The sequence below is a fragment of the Euphorbia lathyris genome, chromosome 2 (assembly GCF_963576675.1).
Source record: "Euphorbia lathyris chromosome 2, ddEupLath1.1, whole genome shotgun sequence".
In the NCBI taxonomy this organism is placed as follows: domain Eukaryota; kingdom Viridiplantae; phylum Streptophyta; class Magnoliopsida; order Malpighiales; family Euphorbiaceae; genus Euphorbia; species Euphorbia lathyris.
The window spans coordinates 103,735,090-103,750,529 of NC_088911.1; the positions used below are offsets into that span (position 1 = coordinate 103,735,090).

At 36.1% G+C, this 15,440-nt stretch overlaps 1 protein-coding gene across 1 annotated transcript; it reads left to right on the top strand.

Moving 5' to 3' along the window:
• The first annotated feature begins 2,623 nt into the window (after positions 1–2,623).
• On the top strand, positions 2,624–3,393 carry LOC136219251 (protein TIC 20-v, chloroplastic). The gene has a single exon (XM_066006578.1). It carries the CDS (start codon positions 2,662–2,664, stop codon positions 3,280–3,282), a length of 621 nt encoding a protein of 206 aa, XP_065862650.1. The 5' UTR covers positions 2,624–2,661; the 3' UTR covers positions 3,283–3,393.
• Positions 3,394–15,440: the final 12,047 nt, after the last annotated feature.

Here is a 15,440-nt window from a genome sequence, read left to right on the forward strand (position 1 = left end):
AGAACCAATAAAAGTTTAATAAATTATTTATATTGTAATATATTATACTAGTATAAAATTATAATATGAAATTGATGGATCCTAATTATTAATTGAAGGGCCTAATACTCCTCCAGCCCCCTTAACTTGTCCAAATTGGTCATTTTACCCCCCTTAACTTATCGAATGTCTTATTTACCCTCTTAACTTCATAAAAGTGGTATTTCTCACCCTCTCAACTTGTCCATTTATCCCCCAACTCATAGAATATCCTATTTACCCCTTTAATTCCATAAAAGTGATATTTCTCACCCCCTCAACTTGTCCATTTACCCCCTCCCCAAGTCATAGAATGTCCTATTTACCCCCTTAACTCCATAAAAGTGGTATTTCTCACCTCTTACAATCCGTCATCGAGGCCTAAATTGATACATTTTTTAAACGTTAAACCTATATTGGTGTTATTTTGTACGTGGAATCTAAATTGATATTTCCTCAAAATCATAGGCCTATTTTGGTACATTTTCCCTACATATAATGTCTTTAACTTGTTTATGTTAATGTTCTTTTTTATATATATAAAAAAATGTTCTTGTTATTTGTATCTTTTATTCATTCTTTCTCTTTTCAATTTTTTTTTGCTAGTTAATTTTGATTATCTAATTATTATAATATAATATTATTATAATAAACACATGAATGATCAATATAATTATCAAATTAAAACAAAATAAAAAGTTGATATTAAAATATATATTTTCAATCTCATTTGAATAAGTGCTATTAATTTTGCACTATAAAGGGGTAAAAAATGCCACTTTTATGGAGTTAAGAGGGTAAATAGGACATTCGATGAGTTGAAGATGGGTAAAATGACTAATTTGGACAAGTTAAAGGGGTGGGAAATACCATTTCTATGGAGTTAAGGGGGGTAAATAGAACATTCGATGAGTTTGAGGGGTAAAATGACCAATTTGAACAAGTTAAAAGGGCTGGAGAAGCATTATGCCTTAATTAAAGATTACCAATTCCCATTTTTTACCTTAATATCCCCATACCAAATACCCCTTAGTTGAATCAACAAAAGTCCAAGCCAAACTAAAGAAATAATTACATAAAAATAAATAGAGGAATCATTTAAATAGATTTGTTCACTCAATTGCTATCAAAATTCTATCTAATTTGGATATTACCACTCTAATATGAGAATTGTTATATATGATGAGGTTGTGCTGTAAAATCATACTATTTGGAAACGTAAAACAAGTAAGTGTCCCATAAACCTTTGAATTTACGACGGTAACAACTTATACGAATTTACAATGATCTATTTGCCTGTAAAATTGTTTAAAATAATATACATTTCAATTTGTCTAAGCTGGTAAAAAAAAATTCAAAATTTAAAAAATAAAGGCCTAATTTGTTATTCTAAATCTTTAAAGGACTACACTATATAAATTCGAGAGCCAATCAAGTATTTTTTTTTTTTTTGACAAGTTTAGAAACTCTCAATGTATAAAGCCCCTTAAAATTTATCTTCAAGGTTTTTTTCTCTAAATGAATTAGATGAAAAAAAATGATTGGATATAAATGTTTTTCTCCAGTTTCAACACATATCAAAAAATTCCTTCTACTTAAATGTGTTACTTTTTTTTTTCTAACGTCTAAAAAAATCAGGAATTTTCACATGCACCTTAATAAGCAAGTGAATTTGCTCATTCACCGTTAGATCTAAGACTTATTAGAATCCTAAGGTGGAAATTTAAAGCATCCTGAGACTTAGATTTAATAAGCGTAGATCTAATGATAAATGAGCAAATTCTATATGCTCATTAAGAGCATGTAATCAAGACTGCTAAAAAAACTACAAACACCATTTTATCAATATATATATATATATATATATATATATATATAATAGGGTTAAGGTGCAAAAATACCCCTAACGTTTTGGGTCAGGAGCAATTTTACCCCTAACGTCTAAAATGGTGCAATTTTACCCCTAACGTTGGAAGCCAAGAGCAATTTTACCTCTAACGTTGATAAATTGGGTCAATTTCAGATACTATTATAAAACACAGATATTTTTGTTCATTATTCTGCACCAATTGCATAACAGTTCGTTTTAAAAAAAGGATTTCATGTTTTTTATAATTTAATAATAGAATTTGAGATTAATATTTATATATTCGGTGAATTTTTTGAATTTTTTTTGCCTAATTCGTACAAAAAGACAGTATATTTTTTTTTCAGATCCCAACGAATGTTTGTGATTTGTTACTGATAAAATGACACATGTATGGAGTGTAGATGACAAGATTCATGACCGAGAAGACAGTTTGATGAATTATTTCTCAAATTAACCCAATTTATCAACGTTAAGGGTAAAATTGCTCTTGGCTTCCAACGTTAGGGGTAAAATTGCACCATTTTAAACGATAGGGGTAAAATTGCTCCTGGTCCAAAACGTTAAGGGTATTTTTGCACCTTAACCCTATATAATAAAATCGGAAACCATTTTATTGGTGATTGTGAAAAATACACATGAAACTTAACAATATCACACAAATCCAAAACAACGTCGTTTGGCGGTGAAAATATCGTGTTTTGGCTTGCACTTTTTCCTCCTGGGGATAAAATAAAACACCAGACTTCTTTCTATCCATAGGTAGAACTAGAGCTATGTCTAGTCCTCTCTCCCCAATTTCCACTCTTTCTCTCTCGCACAAACCCTTTCTCTCCTCTCTTAAAGACCCATCTTTCATCTTTTTGAAAACCCAAATCCATAAACCCAATCGAACCACAAGAAGAATCATCACGGCCAAATCCAAAGGCGATTCAGCAGACGCCGGTGACCGAATAATCTCCGCGGTCTGCTACTTCTACCCATTCTTCGACGGAATTCAGTACGGAAAATTCGTGCTAACTCAATTCCCTGCTCTTCAAACCCTAATCCAACCCTTGGTTCCAGCAATTAGAGTCTTCAAGAGCTTTCCCCTCAATGGATTTCTGGTATTTCTGACTCTTTACTTGGTTGTTGTGAGAAACCCTAATTTTACTAGATATGTTAGGTTTAATACTATGCAGGCTATTGTGCTTGATGTGCTTTTGATATTTCCTGATTTGTTCGAGAGGACTTTTAATCCTCGTGAAGGGATAGGGTTAGATTTGGTGATGAGTTTGGATAGTACTGTGTTTTTGTACCTTTTGGTTTGCTTGATTTATGGGTCTAGTAGTTGTTTACTTGGTCAGGTTCCTAGATTGCCAATTGTTGCTGATGCTGCTGATAGGCAAGTTATGTGAATAATGCCAAATTTGGGGGTTTTGATTCTGTTGTTGTAATTTCAATTTTGTTTTTGCAAAGGAAGATATATGATTGATTATAGTCATTATAGTTTGGTTTGTTTATGCTTTCATTCAGTTATACAACAACTTCAATTTGATTTGATTTAGTAGAAAACTATTCAGCTATACCCTTTAGCTATGTTTCACAGAAACAGACAGCTGGAAATGTTATTTCTAAAAAGATATAGCTAGGAAACGGTATTGAAAACGGAAACGAAGATGAGTTTCCATGCAACACAGAATTAGAGTGCATTGGTGTTCTAATTTTTTTTTTTCTCTTGCTAAAATGGGATGGAGGGATGGTGAAGAATTTCTCTATTTCATTTCACAGGTATTGGGTTTAAAGCAGAGACTAAGGGGTTGTGAAATCCTTAGTAGAATAATGAATAAGGTCATTAATTGGACATGTATGTATGTATGAAAGTCCATTTATCATCAACGTAATCTCCAAAATCATTTGGCAAAATCATCTGATTTTGATGGCTTGGATTGAGTCTGCTCTTTTATTTCAACATATAAATTTGATTTCCCCCTCCCTTATATTTGCCTTGGATGATGAGAATAGTGGGAGATTATTTCATTTGTATTTCCAGAACAGTTTTTTTAAGAGATAAGGTGTAAAAATACGTTGACAACACATGAGTAATTTTACCTTTAACGTCTAAAATAGTGCAATTTTATCCCTAACGTTGGTAACCAGTAGCGATTTTACCCATAACGTTGGTAAGTTGGGTTAATTTAATAATAGAATTGGTGTTAATATTTTTTTTAATTATTCTGTTCAACTCGTACAAAATACAATATAATTTGTTTAATGTTTTATTTTATATTTTTCACGTGTGTTCATGATCTGTTACTAATGAGTAATAAAATAACACATATGTAAAACGTAGATGATAAAATTTGTGACTGTGAAGACAGTTTAACGAATTATTTCTCAAATTGACCCAACTTGTCAATATTAGGGTAAAATTGCTCTTAGCTGCCAACTTTAGAGATAAAATTGCACCATTTTAGATGGTAGGGTTAAAATTGTTACTGGATGTAAATGTTAGAGGTATTTTTACACATTATCTTTAATATAAATAAAGCAATGTTATCAGGCTCGGACCAGTCGAACTAGGAAGCGGTCTGAGCCTGTCCGGGTTTTGTTGAATGATCATAGCACATAAAACGACTACGAACTCTTCTATGATATGATATGATCACCTGATATATGGACATAACCAAATGATTATCATATATACATCTAAATATGTGGTGTGGATAGTCAATATATGACGTGGTGTAATTTTTTAGTTTACCACATTATTGCTCAAAATAGAGAGCAAATTTGGATACAGATCATCCTTACCTGGGGATTTTTATATTAGAGTCCCGGTGTTAGGCCTCAAACAAAGACCTCCCACTCAGGTTTTAACACCTGTCAATTAAAAAACTAATTTAATTCACTTAAGCCTTCTCCATGGCCATCCTTTTCCAATCCACCGCTGATGATCAGCCTGCTCCATCTTCCATGAATATCTAACAATTGAATCTTCAAAATCACTGGGTAACTTTTGGAAAATCATCAATTACACAAAAAGAACTTTTTATTATTTACAGCAGTTGTGATTCATGTTTATACTCCACCGGACTCCATGGCCATCGACATTTCCAGCACCATCTGCTGCTCGCTACCGTTCCCTATTTCTAACTGCAAATTCAATTCTCTTTTAGGCTCAAGTATGAACTTCAGTAGCATAAGGAGGGAATTATTGTTTCATATTTTCAATTAAAAGAAAAAAGGAGAGGATAAAGTTAAATGAAGCTCCAAATTTGGGTTTCTGATAAAAAAAATTGAAGATTTAGAGTTTGATCTTCTTGGATGTCCCGTATGTTTTGCGATTTGCAGCAATTCTAGAGAATCACCGTTGTACCTACTGCCGGTCTCCATCGTTCTCCTTCCGCCTATTAGTCAGTGTCTTCAGAAGTAGAAAATGGTGACGAGCAGCGGACGGTGGTGGAGCGGTGGCTGAAGATTGATGGGGTAAAATATAAGAATCGCAATTGTAAAAATAAAAATAAAAAAAGGAAAGTGATAGACGGGTGTCTATTAGTGTATGGAAGGTCCTTTTGTTGAGTTGGAGAGCCGGGACCCTCCTATAAAATCCCCCTTACCTGACCGACCTTTCCATCATTTACGGGGCTTTTTTTAATTGAAATGTGCATACCAACTCCATTAAGCAAGTAGGAATCCACCCCATCATTTTTCCAAACTTAAACTCTTTAAAAACTCTAAGGTGTTATTTGGTTCGCGGAATAGAATGAAATGGAATAGAATGGTTATTCCAAAGGAATAGAATAGCAAAGAATGGAATAGAAATTTTTAGGAATTACTATTCCTATGTTTGGTTGGTGGAATAAGGTAGAATGGAATAGATAATTTTTTTATTAAAAAGACAATATTATCCTCAAATGTAATTTCTTATTTCTTTTAAAATTTTAATTTTTTACTATAAATTGTTCAAATATTTAATATATATTATTTTCAAAAATATATATAAAATAGAAAAATGGGAAACACGAAAGACGAAAAAAACACGAAAAATACATTAAAAACGAAAAAACAATAAGAACATGAAAACGGAAAAATTGTAAAAACACGAAAAAAAAGAGGTAAAAAACAAAATGTAAAAGCGCAAAAAAAACATTAAAAACACAAAAACAAAAGAAAAAAATGAGATAAAAGTGGAAAAGGGTGAAAACGCGAAAACATATAAACGTGTTAACACAAAAAAAAAAAACACACACACATGCAAAATATGAAAAAACACAAAAAATGTGCAAACCGTAAAAAACACAAAAACATGAAAAAGTGTTAAAAACGCGAAAAATGCGTTTATAACGTTTTTTTTTTATGTTTTTTCGTGTTTCCCAAGTTTTCTTGTTTTTTCCGTTTGTTCACGTTTTCGTATTTTTCACGTTTTGTCATGTTATTGTGTTTTATTTTGCATTTTTTCGATTTTTCACGTTTTAGTTTTTCGGTTTTTCCCCTTTTTGTTTTTTTTCGCGTTTTTGTATTTTTCGTATTTTGTTACTTTTTCGTGTTATTCACGTTTTTCCATGTTTTTCGTATTTTTTCATATTTTTGTGTTTTTAACGTTTTCGTGTTTTGTTTGCGTTTTTCGCATTTTCATGTTTTTCACATATTGTCACGTTTTTGTGTTTTAGCTTTTTTCGCATTTTCGTGTTTTTATTTTTCACGTTTTTTAATATTTCGTGTTTTGTCACTTTTTCGCGCTATTCCTATTTTGTGTTTTTCGTGTGTTTGCTTCTTTTTTTTTTGCGTCTTCGTGTTTTTCGCATTTGTTCACGTTTTCATGTTTTTCGCGTTTTTTTATTTTTTGCATATTCTCGTGTTTGTAACATTTTCACATTTTTCGTGTTTCATATTTTTCGTATTTTTACATTTTTTAACGTTTTCGTCATTTTTCCATTTTTCACGTTTTATATGATATAAATTATGGATTGACCAAAATTTATAAGATTTGGGAAAGTGATTAGAGAGAAGATTGAGGATTTAATGGAGGATAATTTTGTAAATTACAAAAATATAATATTAGGAATAGGCTATTCCTAACCTAAATTGAAGAATAGCTATTCCATGAAATCAAGGAATAGGGATTCCATGGAATAGCTATTCCATAAAAAAAATCAACCAAAGATGGGAATAGCTATTCTTTAGGAATAGGCTATTCTATTCCCCCTCTATTCCGCGAACCAAACGAGCCCTAAATTGTATTTTTTATCTATTTACTTTGAAAATGGCTGAAAACTAATCATTTTCGCATATAAACTTGTCAATTTTACCAATTATAAACTTGTCAAATGTTAGAAAAGATAGATTGATAAAACAATTTTCTCAAAGACCAATCAAAATAAGCGACGATGATTTTATTTCTACAATTGCTAAAAAAAAGAGCAAATTCTTCAATTATGTATGTTAAAGTAGACATCATGGATGACGCTCCATTATGCTTCTAAGATCATAAATCCAGAGACGGATCCAGAGGTGGGATTGAACACCTACTGGTTGCCGGAAAACGCTCCATTATGTTTCTATTAGTTTCCAATAAGTTTCTAATGTAATTCTAATCCTAATAAAGTTTTAAATCATAAGAAAAATTAAACCCAAAAATCGCAGCAAAAATTGCACGAAATTGTTCCACGATTGTCTTCTCACAAAATATGTTAAGTGATAATATATACATATATATATATATATATATATATATATATATATATATATATATATATATAAAATAAGGACATTTTAGAAAAATTAACTTTGAAAGTGTCTAGTTTTGTAAAATGTGTTGTAATGAGTCTAAATATATAAACATGCCTTTCAATTAGACCGGTTTTGTAATTTACCTTTTCTAAAACTACTTATTTGATTGGTGGAAAATTTTAGAGTACTCTTGGAATAATACACCTAAATATTACTCATGGGGCATTGTAAAATTTCTTTTTGCTGGGAGTGTTGATTGCGAGGTATTTGACCATGTGTTGAGGTGCACTTTTATTTACCATTGTTATAAAAATTGGATCGGATCGGTCGGTCAAACCAGGAACCGATTAGGAGTCCGATCCATAGTGGTCCGATTTGTTAAATCTTCAACAAATCAGACTGGCTCATAATTGAATCAGGAACCGGTACAATCCCAATTTTTTTAGCATTTATTTAAAAAAGTATTAATTTAGAAATAAAAATACATAAACAAAATGAAATTTTTAATAGAAACCGACGGGAAATAATAATTATTAGGCTGGTTTGTATTTTAAAAAAAATAGTTCGGGTAAAAAATAAAGGAACGAAGGAAAAGTATGTTGAAACACCTTTCCACACAATTTTGATTTGACAAAATTGTTTAAGTATAATATTCTAAACACACTAAGTTTAAATGTTTTGATTTATTCTACTAATGTGTTTGTTCAATGTTGAGTTAAATTGTTTATAAGACACAAGGATTAAAAGGCCCAAGCCCAATACGGAAGTCAAAGCCCAAGTCAAACAGTTTAAAGCAACTCGGCCCGCGTATGTCAAAACGTTGTCGTTATGGACAAAACGCAACTCAGCGGAAGAAGGATCTAGAAGACCTTCAGGGAACAACTTCGGAACGAAGCTGCTGAGTTGATTCGACAAAGCGTACAAGACAGCAGCTGGCTAAGGAAAACTTCCAGACAAAGTATTTCCACTTTAGGTAAAGTTCAGACGACACAGTATGCTGTCTAGTTGACATCACCATAAATGGATAGACATTCTGCCGAGCTGACCAAAAGCTGACCGAGGACAGAAGATACTCAAATCTGATTGGCCAAGAGCTCTGAGCAAGTCAGGATGACAACGACAGGAAGCCGTTTCCCTCCAACGGTTATTTCGAAATTCGAAATGACCGATGTCCAGACGTCTCTATAAATAGTGCCATCAGAAGCTTCATTCAAAACAGAACTTGATCAAGCCATTACGCTGACCAAATTTCTAGGCAAGTTCTGCAAGCAAAAAGCAAAGCAATCTTACACTAAATTTCATATCTTTTGTGTAAAAGTCTAGAGTGATTATTCAATCATCTAAGGTGTCTTAGCAATCATTGTTTAGGACAAACACTTATCATTTCTAGAGATTAGAAAGGAGAGGCTGAGTACTCGGTTATAATACTCAGCGAGAGATTAGGATTGAGTAGAGGTATAGAGGAAGGTACTCTTGTTATACTCAGTTGCTAAGATTGTAAAAGGTTTGAGGCTCTACCTTTAAAGAGCTCAGTAGAGGATTCGAAAGCTCGGAACGTGTTCCGGGGACAGGACGTAGGCTTAGAAGCCGAACCTGGATAAATCTGCTGAGTAACGCATTTCTTACCTTAAACTCCTTATATATATTGCTTGCTTAAATAACCAAAAACTGACCAAGTAAAGAGGTGAAGCTGAGTTGTGCGCATTAAACATCTGAGCTCAGGAATAGACTCTAAGTGCTATCTCCTGACTCAAGTTAAGAAACTGACCTAGTCACCAGTTGACTAAGCCAGTATCTTGCTGTTTACTCAGCGTCGCTGTTAAAACCTTTTCTCTTAAGAAAAGAAGTCTGCCCTAAATTAGAAAAAGTTTAAATAGTTCCTAACCCCCCTTGGAACTATACTTGTAACGTTATAAGGGACCAACAAGTGGTATCAGAGCGTAAAAGCTCACTGTAAAAGGTTTAACAACCTTGAGCTGATCCCCACTATGGGCGAAAACAGTTCTCGGTTTCTCCCAGGAAACCAAACAACTCAGATATTGCCTGAGGGGCTGTCCATCACTCGGCCTCCCCTATTCTTCGGGTCTAACTATACCTTCTGGAAGAATAGGATGAAAAATTTCATTCAGGCTACAAATATGAGTGTCTGGCTATCTATAGTGCAAGGCCCATTTGTACCTGTCGAAGTTGTGGCTGGCCAAACAGTTGTAAAAGCTGAGGCCAAATGGACAGAGGATGATCTCAAGAAGCTTCAAAATCACGCTTCGGCTATTAATATGCTTCACTGTGCGCTCGATACTGCAGAATATAATAAAATTTCAGGTTGTGAGTCGGCGCAAGAGATCTAGAAGAAGCTGGAGGTCACCTACGAAGGAACCAATAAAGTAAAGGAGTCCACGGTGAACCAACAGATGAGACTATACGAGCTGTTCGAGATGAACAATGATGAGGGCATATCTGACATGAATGCAAGGTTTACCAACATCATAAATGAGCTCAATAGACTTGGGAAGATCTTCACTGAGGAAGAACAAGTCAAAAAGATACTCAGGAGTCTTCCTAAAGACTGGCAAGCAAAGAAGACCGCTGTTGAGGAAGCTCAGGACTTAACCACCTACAAATATGACGAACTCATCGGCTCGTTGCTGACCCATGAGATATCAATGAAAAACTTCGAGGTGAAGGAAAAGTGTGAAGACAAGAAGCAGAAATCTCTTATCATGAAAGCTGACTCCACTGATGGGAGCTCAACGGATGATGAAGAGATGGCTATGTTCACAAGGAAGATGAAAAGGCTGTTCAGGAAAAATGACAAATATTCTAAGAAGCCTTACAGAAAGTTTGATAAGTATAAAGCTGAGTCCAGCGACAGCAAATACAAGAAAGACAACTCAAATCCCATTACATGCTTTGAATGTCATCAAACTGGCCACATAAAGTCAAGCTGCCCCACGTTGAGGAAAGATAAGAAGAACGGCAAAAAGGCAATGGTGGCTACATGGAGCGACAGTGATGAGTCTTCATCAACAGAAGCTGAGGCCACCGAGTCAGCGAAGATATGCTTCATGGCTGACGAACTTGCTGAGCTGTGCATCTCTGAGCATGCTAACCCCTCCGTTGCATCTGACGATGAGGAGCAATCAAATGAGGTAATACCACTTTCCCAGCTCCGAAACGAAATGGGTAATGCCCTGAGTGATCTCTATACACTTGTCAAAAAGTGTAATAAGAAAATTAGAGCACTCAGCAAGCGCTGTGACGAGGTTGAAGAGGTCAAGCTGAGTGACCTCAGATACCTTCTTCAGGACAACTCAACTTTGCATGACAACATGAAGATCATACATGAGTCTGTCTCTGAAGTCCAATCAGTTTTGAAGAAACTGAGAAAGGACGTCACAACTATCCAGAACCAATTAAAGGTTCCAAATAAAAGAAACATTCCTCTGAGAACTCAGTACCAAGGTACTCAGCAGAGATGGAATCCACAGTGGAATGTCCAGTGTGACTTCTGTGGGAAGAAAGGTCACACCACAAAGGTGTGCTGGCATGCTCAGCACTGGGGTGCTGACCAGTCAGTGAGACAACCTAAACAGTAGGTCAGCTGTGACTTTTGTGGAAAGAATGGCCATACTGTCCATGTATGTCGCCATAAAATAAAGTATGATGCTTTACCTGTTGCACCTAACAAGCAAGGACCCAAAAAGAATTGGGTACCTAAAAGTAACTAGTTACAATGCAGGTAAGCCTGAGATGTGCTGAGAAGTCAAAGATGTGGTATATTGACAGCGAATGCTCGAGGCATATGACTGGTGATGAAACTCAGTTCATCACGTTTGAGCGTAAATGAGGAGGAAGTGTAAGTTTTGGAGACAACAAAAAGGGTAAGATAGTAGGGTCAGGAACCATCGGAGGTAATCCTACTATTGAGTCAGTCTCCCTAGTCAGCGGACTCAAATATAACTTACTCAGCGTAGCTCAGCTATGTGACAATGGGAGAAAAGTTACATTTGATGCTACTGGATGTAAAATATATGAGGGTAAAACAAATGAGTTGATTTTAACTGCCCCTTGCATTGATAATGTCTTTATGCTAGACTTAGAGAAAAAGTTTTCAAAAACTGTATGCTTAGTTTCAAAGGAAGAAAATTCCTGGCTATGGCACATGAGACTTGGTCATGTAAGCATGGACCTCCTGGCCAAATTAGCAAGAAAGCAATTGGTTGAGGGACTGCCTGAACTTAAATTTGAAAAAGATCAATTATGCCACGCTTGCCAAGCTGGAAAACAAACCAAACAATCTTTTCACAGCAAAAACATTGTCTCAACTAAGCGACCGTTAGAGTTACTACACTTGGATCTCTTCGGTCCAGTCCAGCCGCTGAGTCTGGGTGGAAGAAGATTTTTCTTGGTCATTGTAGATGACTTCTCTCGGTACACTTGGGTGATCCTGCTGAGTAGCAATGATGAGACCTTTGAGACATTTTCAAATTTGGTTAGAAAACTTGAAAATGATAAAGACCTAAAATTGGCTCACATCCGAAGTGATAATGGTGGAGAATTCAAAAACCAAAAGTTTGTTGAATTCTGTGAAGCCAGCGGCATTGACCATAATTTCTCTGCTCCTAGAACACCTCAACAAAATGGGGTTGTTGAAAGGAAGAACAGAACTCTGGTTGAAATAGCCAGGACAATGCTGGATGAGCATAGGCTTCCAAAGTATTTTTGGGGAGAGGCTGTTAACACAGCGTGCTATATTCTTAATAGGGCTCTAGTTAGACCTATATTAAAGATAACCCCCTATGAACTTTGGAAAGGACGAAAGCCCAACATTGGATACTTTCGTGCCTCTGGCTGTAAATGTTTTATTTTGAATACCAAAGATAACTTAGCAAAGTTTGACTCAAAAGCTGATGAGGCTATCTTTTTAGGCTACTCAACAAACAGCAAAGCATACAGAGTTTTCAATAAACGATCTCAAGTTTTAGAAGAGTCAGTACATGTTGAGTTCGACGAGACTAACCCTGCAGGTAGATACCAGCCACTGACCGAGGATGATCCACACTCAGTAACCGCTGACCAAGAACCAGCTGCTGAGTCATTCACTAAAAGGCTGACCAAGAGTAAGAGTGAACCTAAGATTGTTTTCACTGACCAGTCTACTTCTGCAGAGATTGTTAAAACACAGACAGCACAAGACATCAATCTACCTAAAGAGATAAGGATTCCAAGAGGGCACTCATAGAGTGCAATCCTTGATTCTGCTGGGAATACCCTGATGATGAGGAATCAACTCAGGAAGTACCTCAGCAATGTAGCCTTCGTCTCAGTTCAGGAACCTAAGAACTTCGCTGATGCTGAGGAAGATGAATTCTGGATGAGCGCAATGCAAGAGGAACTCGACCAATTCAGAAGAAACGATGTATGGGAGCTAGTGCCACATCCAAGGAGTCAGAAGACCATTGGAACAAGATGGGTCTTCCGCAACAAACTGGATGAGCAAGGGAATGTAGTCAGGAACAAAGCAAGGCTTGTAGCTCAGGGCTACAGTCAACAAGAAGGTATTGACTACGGTGAGACCTTTGCCCCAGTGGCAAGGCTAGAAGCTATTAGGATCTTATGTGCATATGCATCTTACATGAACTTTAAATTATTCCAAATGGATGTTAAGAGTGCATTTCTTAATGGAGTTATAAACGAGGAAGTTTATGTTAATCAACCTCTAGGGTTTGAGGATCCAAAATTCCCAAACCACGTTTATAAACTCAAAAAGGCTCTGTACGGCCTCAAGTAAGCACCACGTGCTTGGTATGAGAGGCTGACCAGTTTCCTGCTGACTAGAAACTATGTCAGAGGCAAAGCTGATACAACCTTATTCATTAAGAGAAAGGGTAAAGATACCCTGCTGGCTCAAATTTATGTTGATGATATAATATTTGGTGCAACTAACGAATCAATGTGCAAGGAATTTAGCAAGCAAATGCAAACTGAGTTTGAAATGTCGATGATGGGAGAACTCAACTTCTTCCTAGGACTTCAAATAAAACAAGGAAAGAATGGCATCTTCATCAGTCAAGCTAAATATGCCAAGGAGATATTAAAGAAATATGACTTGGAAAATTGCAAGCCAATATCCACTCCTATGGGCACTGACACTATCCTCTACGCTGACGAGAATGGTAAGTCAGTAGATAAAAAATTGTATCGAGGTATGATAGGTCTCTACTTCACTTAACAGCCAGTAGACCGGACATTCAGTTCTCAGTATGCTACTGTGCTAGATATCAATCTAACCCTAAGGAATCTCATTACATAGCTGTAAAAAGAATCCTTAGATATTTGCGAAGCTCAGTGAACGCAGGTTTATGGTATCCCAACACTCATGGATTCACACTCGTTGGATACACTGACGCTGACTATGGTAGAGACAAGCTAGAACGGAAAAGCACCTCTTGAGGATGTCATTTCTTAGGAAGCTGTCTTGTATCTTGGTTCAGCAAGAAGCAGGCGTCAGTAGCTTTGTCTACCACTGAAGCTGAGTACATTACTACTGGTCACTGTGTTGCTTAAGTCCTATGGATTAAGCAACAGCTTGAAGACTATGGTGTTCAAACAAAGACAATTGAGGTCAAATGCGATAACAAAAGTGCAATTGATCTATCAAAGAACCCAATTCAACACAGCAGAATGAAGCATGTCAGCATAAGGCATCACTTCATTAGAGACCATGTACTCAAAGGTGAGATAAAGCTGACCTACGTCCCAACGGATGAGCAGCTTGCGGATATCTTCACAAAGCCACTGGCTCGTGAACAGTTCAGCATACTGAGAGAAGCCATTGGTATGTTTAATCCTCTTTAGTAAATTCCTGTTCTAAAATGTAAATTTATGCAGAGTGAATTACTATGCTGAATGATTTATGCAAATGCATGCTGAGTGATTGTTATGCTGAGTACTTAACACAAAATACACATCAATACTGATACAATATGCACACCGAGTAGTTATCTTAAACTGAGAAATCATCCTTTCATATACTACTGACCACTCAGAATCCAAAACGCTTAGTATTCTAAACGCTGAGTGTTAGATCCGTTGCATTAAATGCAAAAGCACGCGTATAGCCACCTAGGATGACGTATACGCCGAATGTGTCATAAAAGCCAGGATCTTTGTCGATTGACAATCCCAAGGCAAAACTGACACATGGATTCGATAAGATCCACTCTTCACCGCTATAAATAATGGGTAAATCCCCATTCTTTATTTTCTTTACACCTACCGAATTCTAAGGCAAAGCTTTCTTCTAAAAACTCTCAAAGCTTCCCAAACTTGTTCTGAAACTATGACTAAAGTTTCCGTCAACATCTCCGGTGCCGGTCACCCTAAGACCAGCTCCGATAAACCCTCCAGGCAAACTTCTGTGCCTGAAACTACCAAGGTCACTACGCCGAGTAAAGGAAAAACTGGGCAAGCTACCTCCTCCAAAGGAAAACCGACCAAAACCAGAACCTATACCAAGGTTTTTGATAACATTAGCGAATGGAAAGTGGACTTCTCACGATGGGTCTCTGAGTCCTTCGTGACTTCCGAGCAACCCTTCTGCGAATGGATATCGCAAAATGGATGGACCGAGTTGTTCTCTATTAGGGATCACACTTATCCTGACCTAGTAAGGGAGTTCTACCACAATCTCCGTGTTGTTGATGACAACTAGGACTATCTGGCAACTGTGGTAAGAGAAAAGACCATTTTCATAAACCCTAACTATCTGGCAAACTTGCTGAAGTTGAAAAATGAAGGAGCAAAGCTGAGAAGATCTGGAGATCATGACGGTACTAGGTAC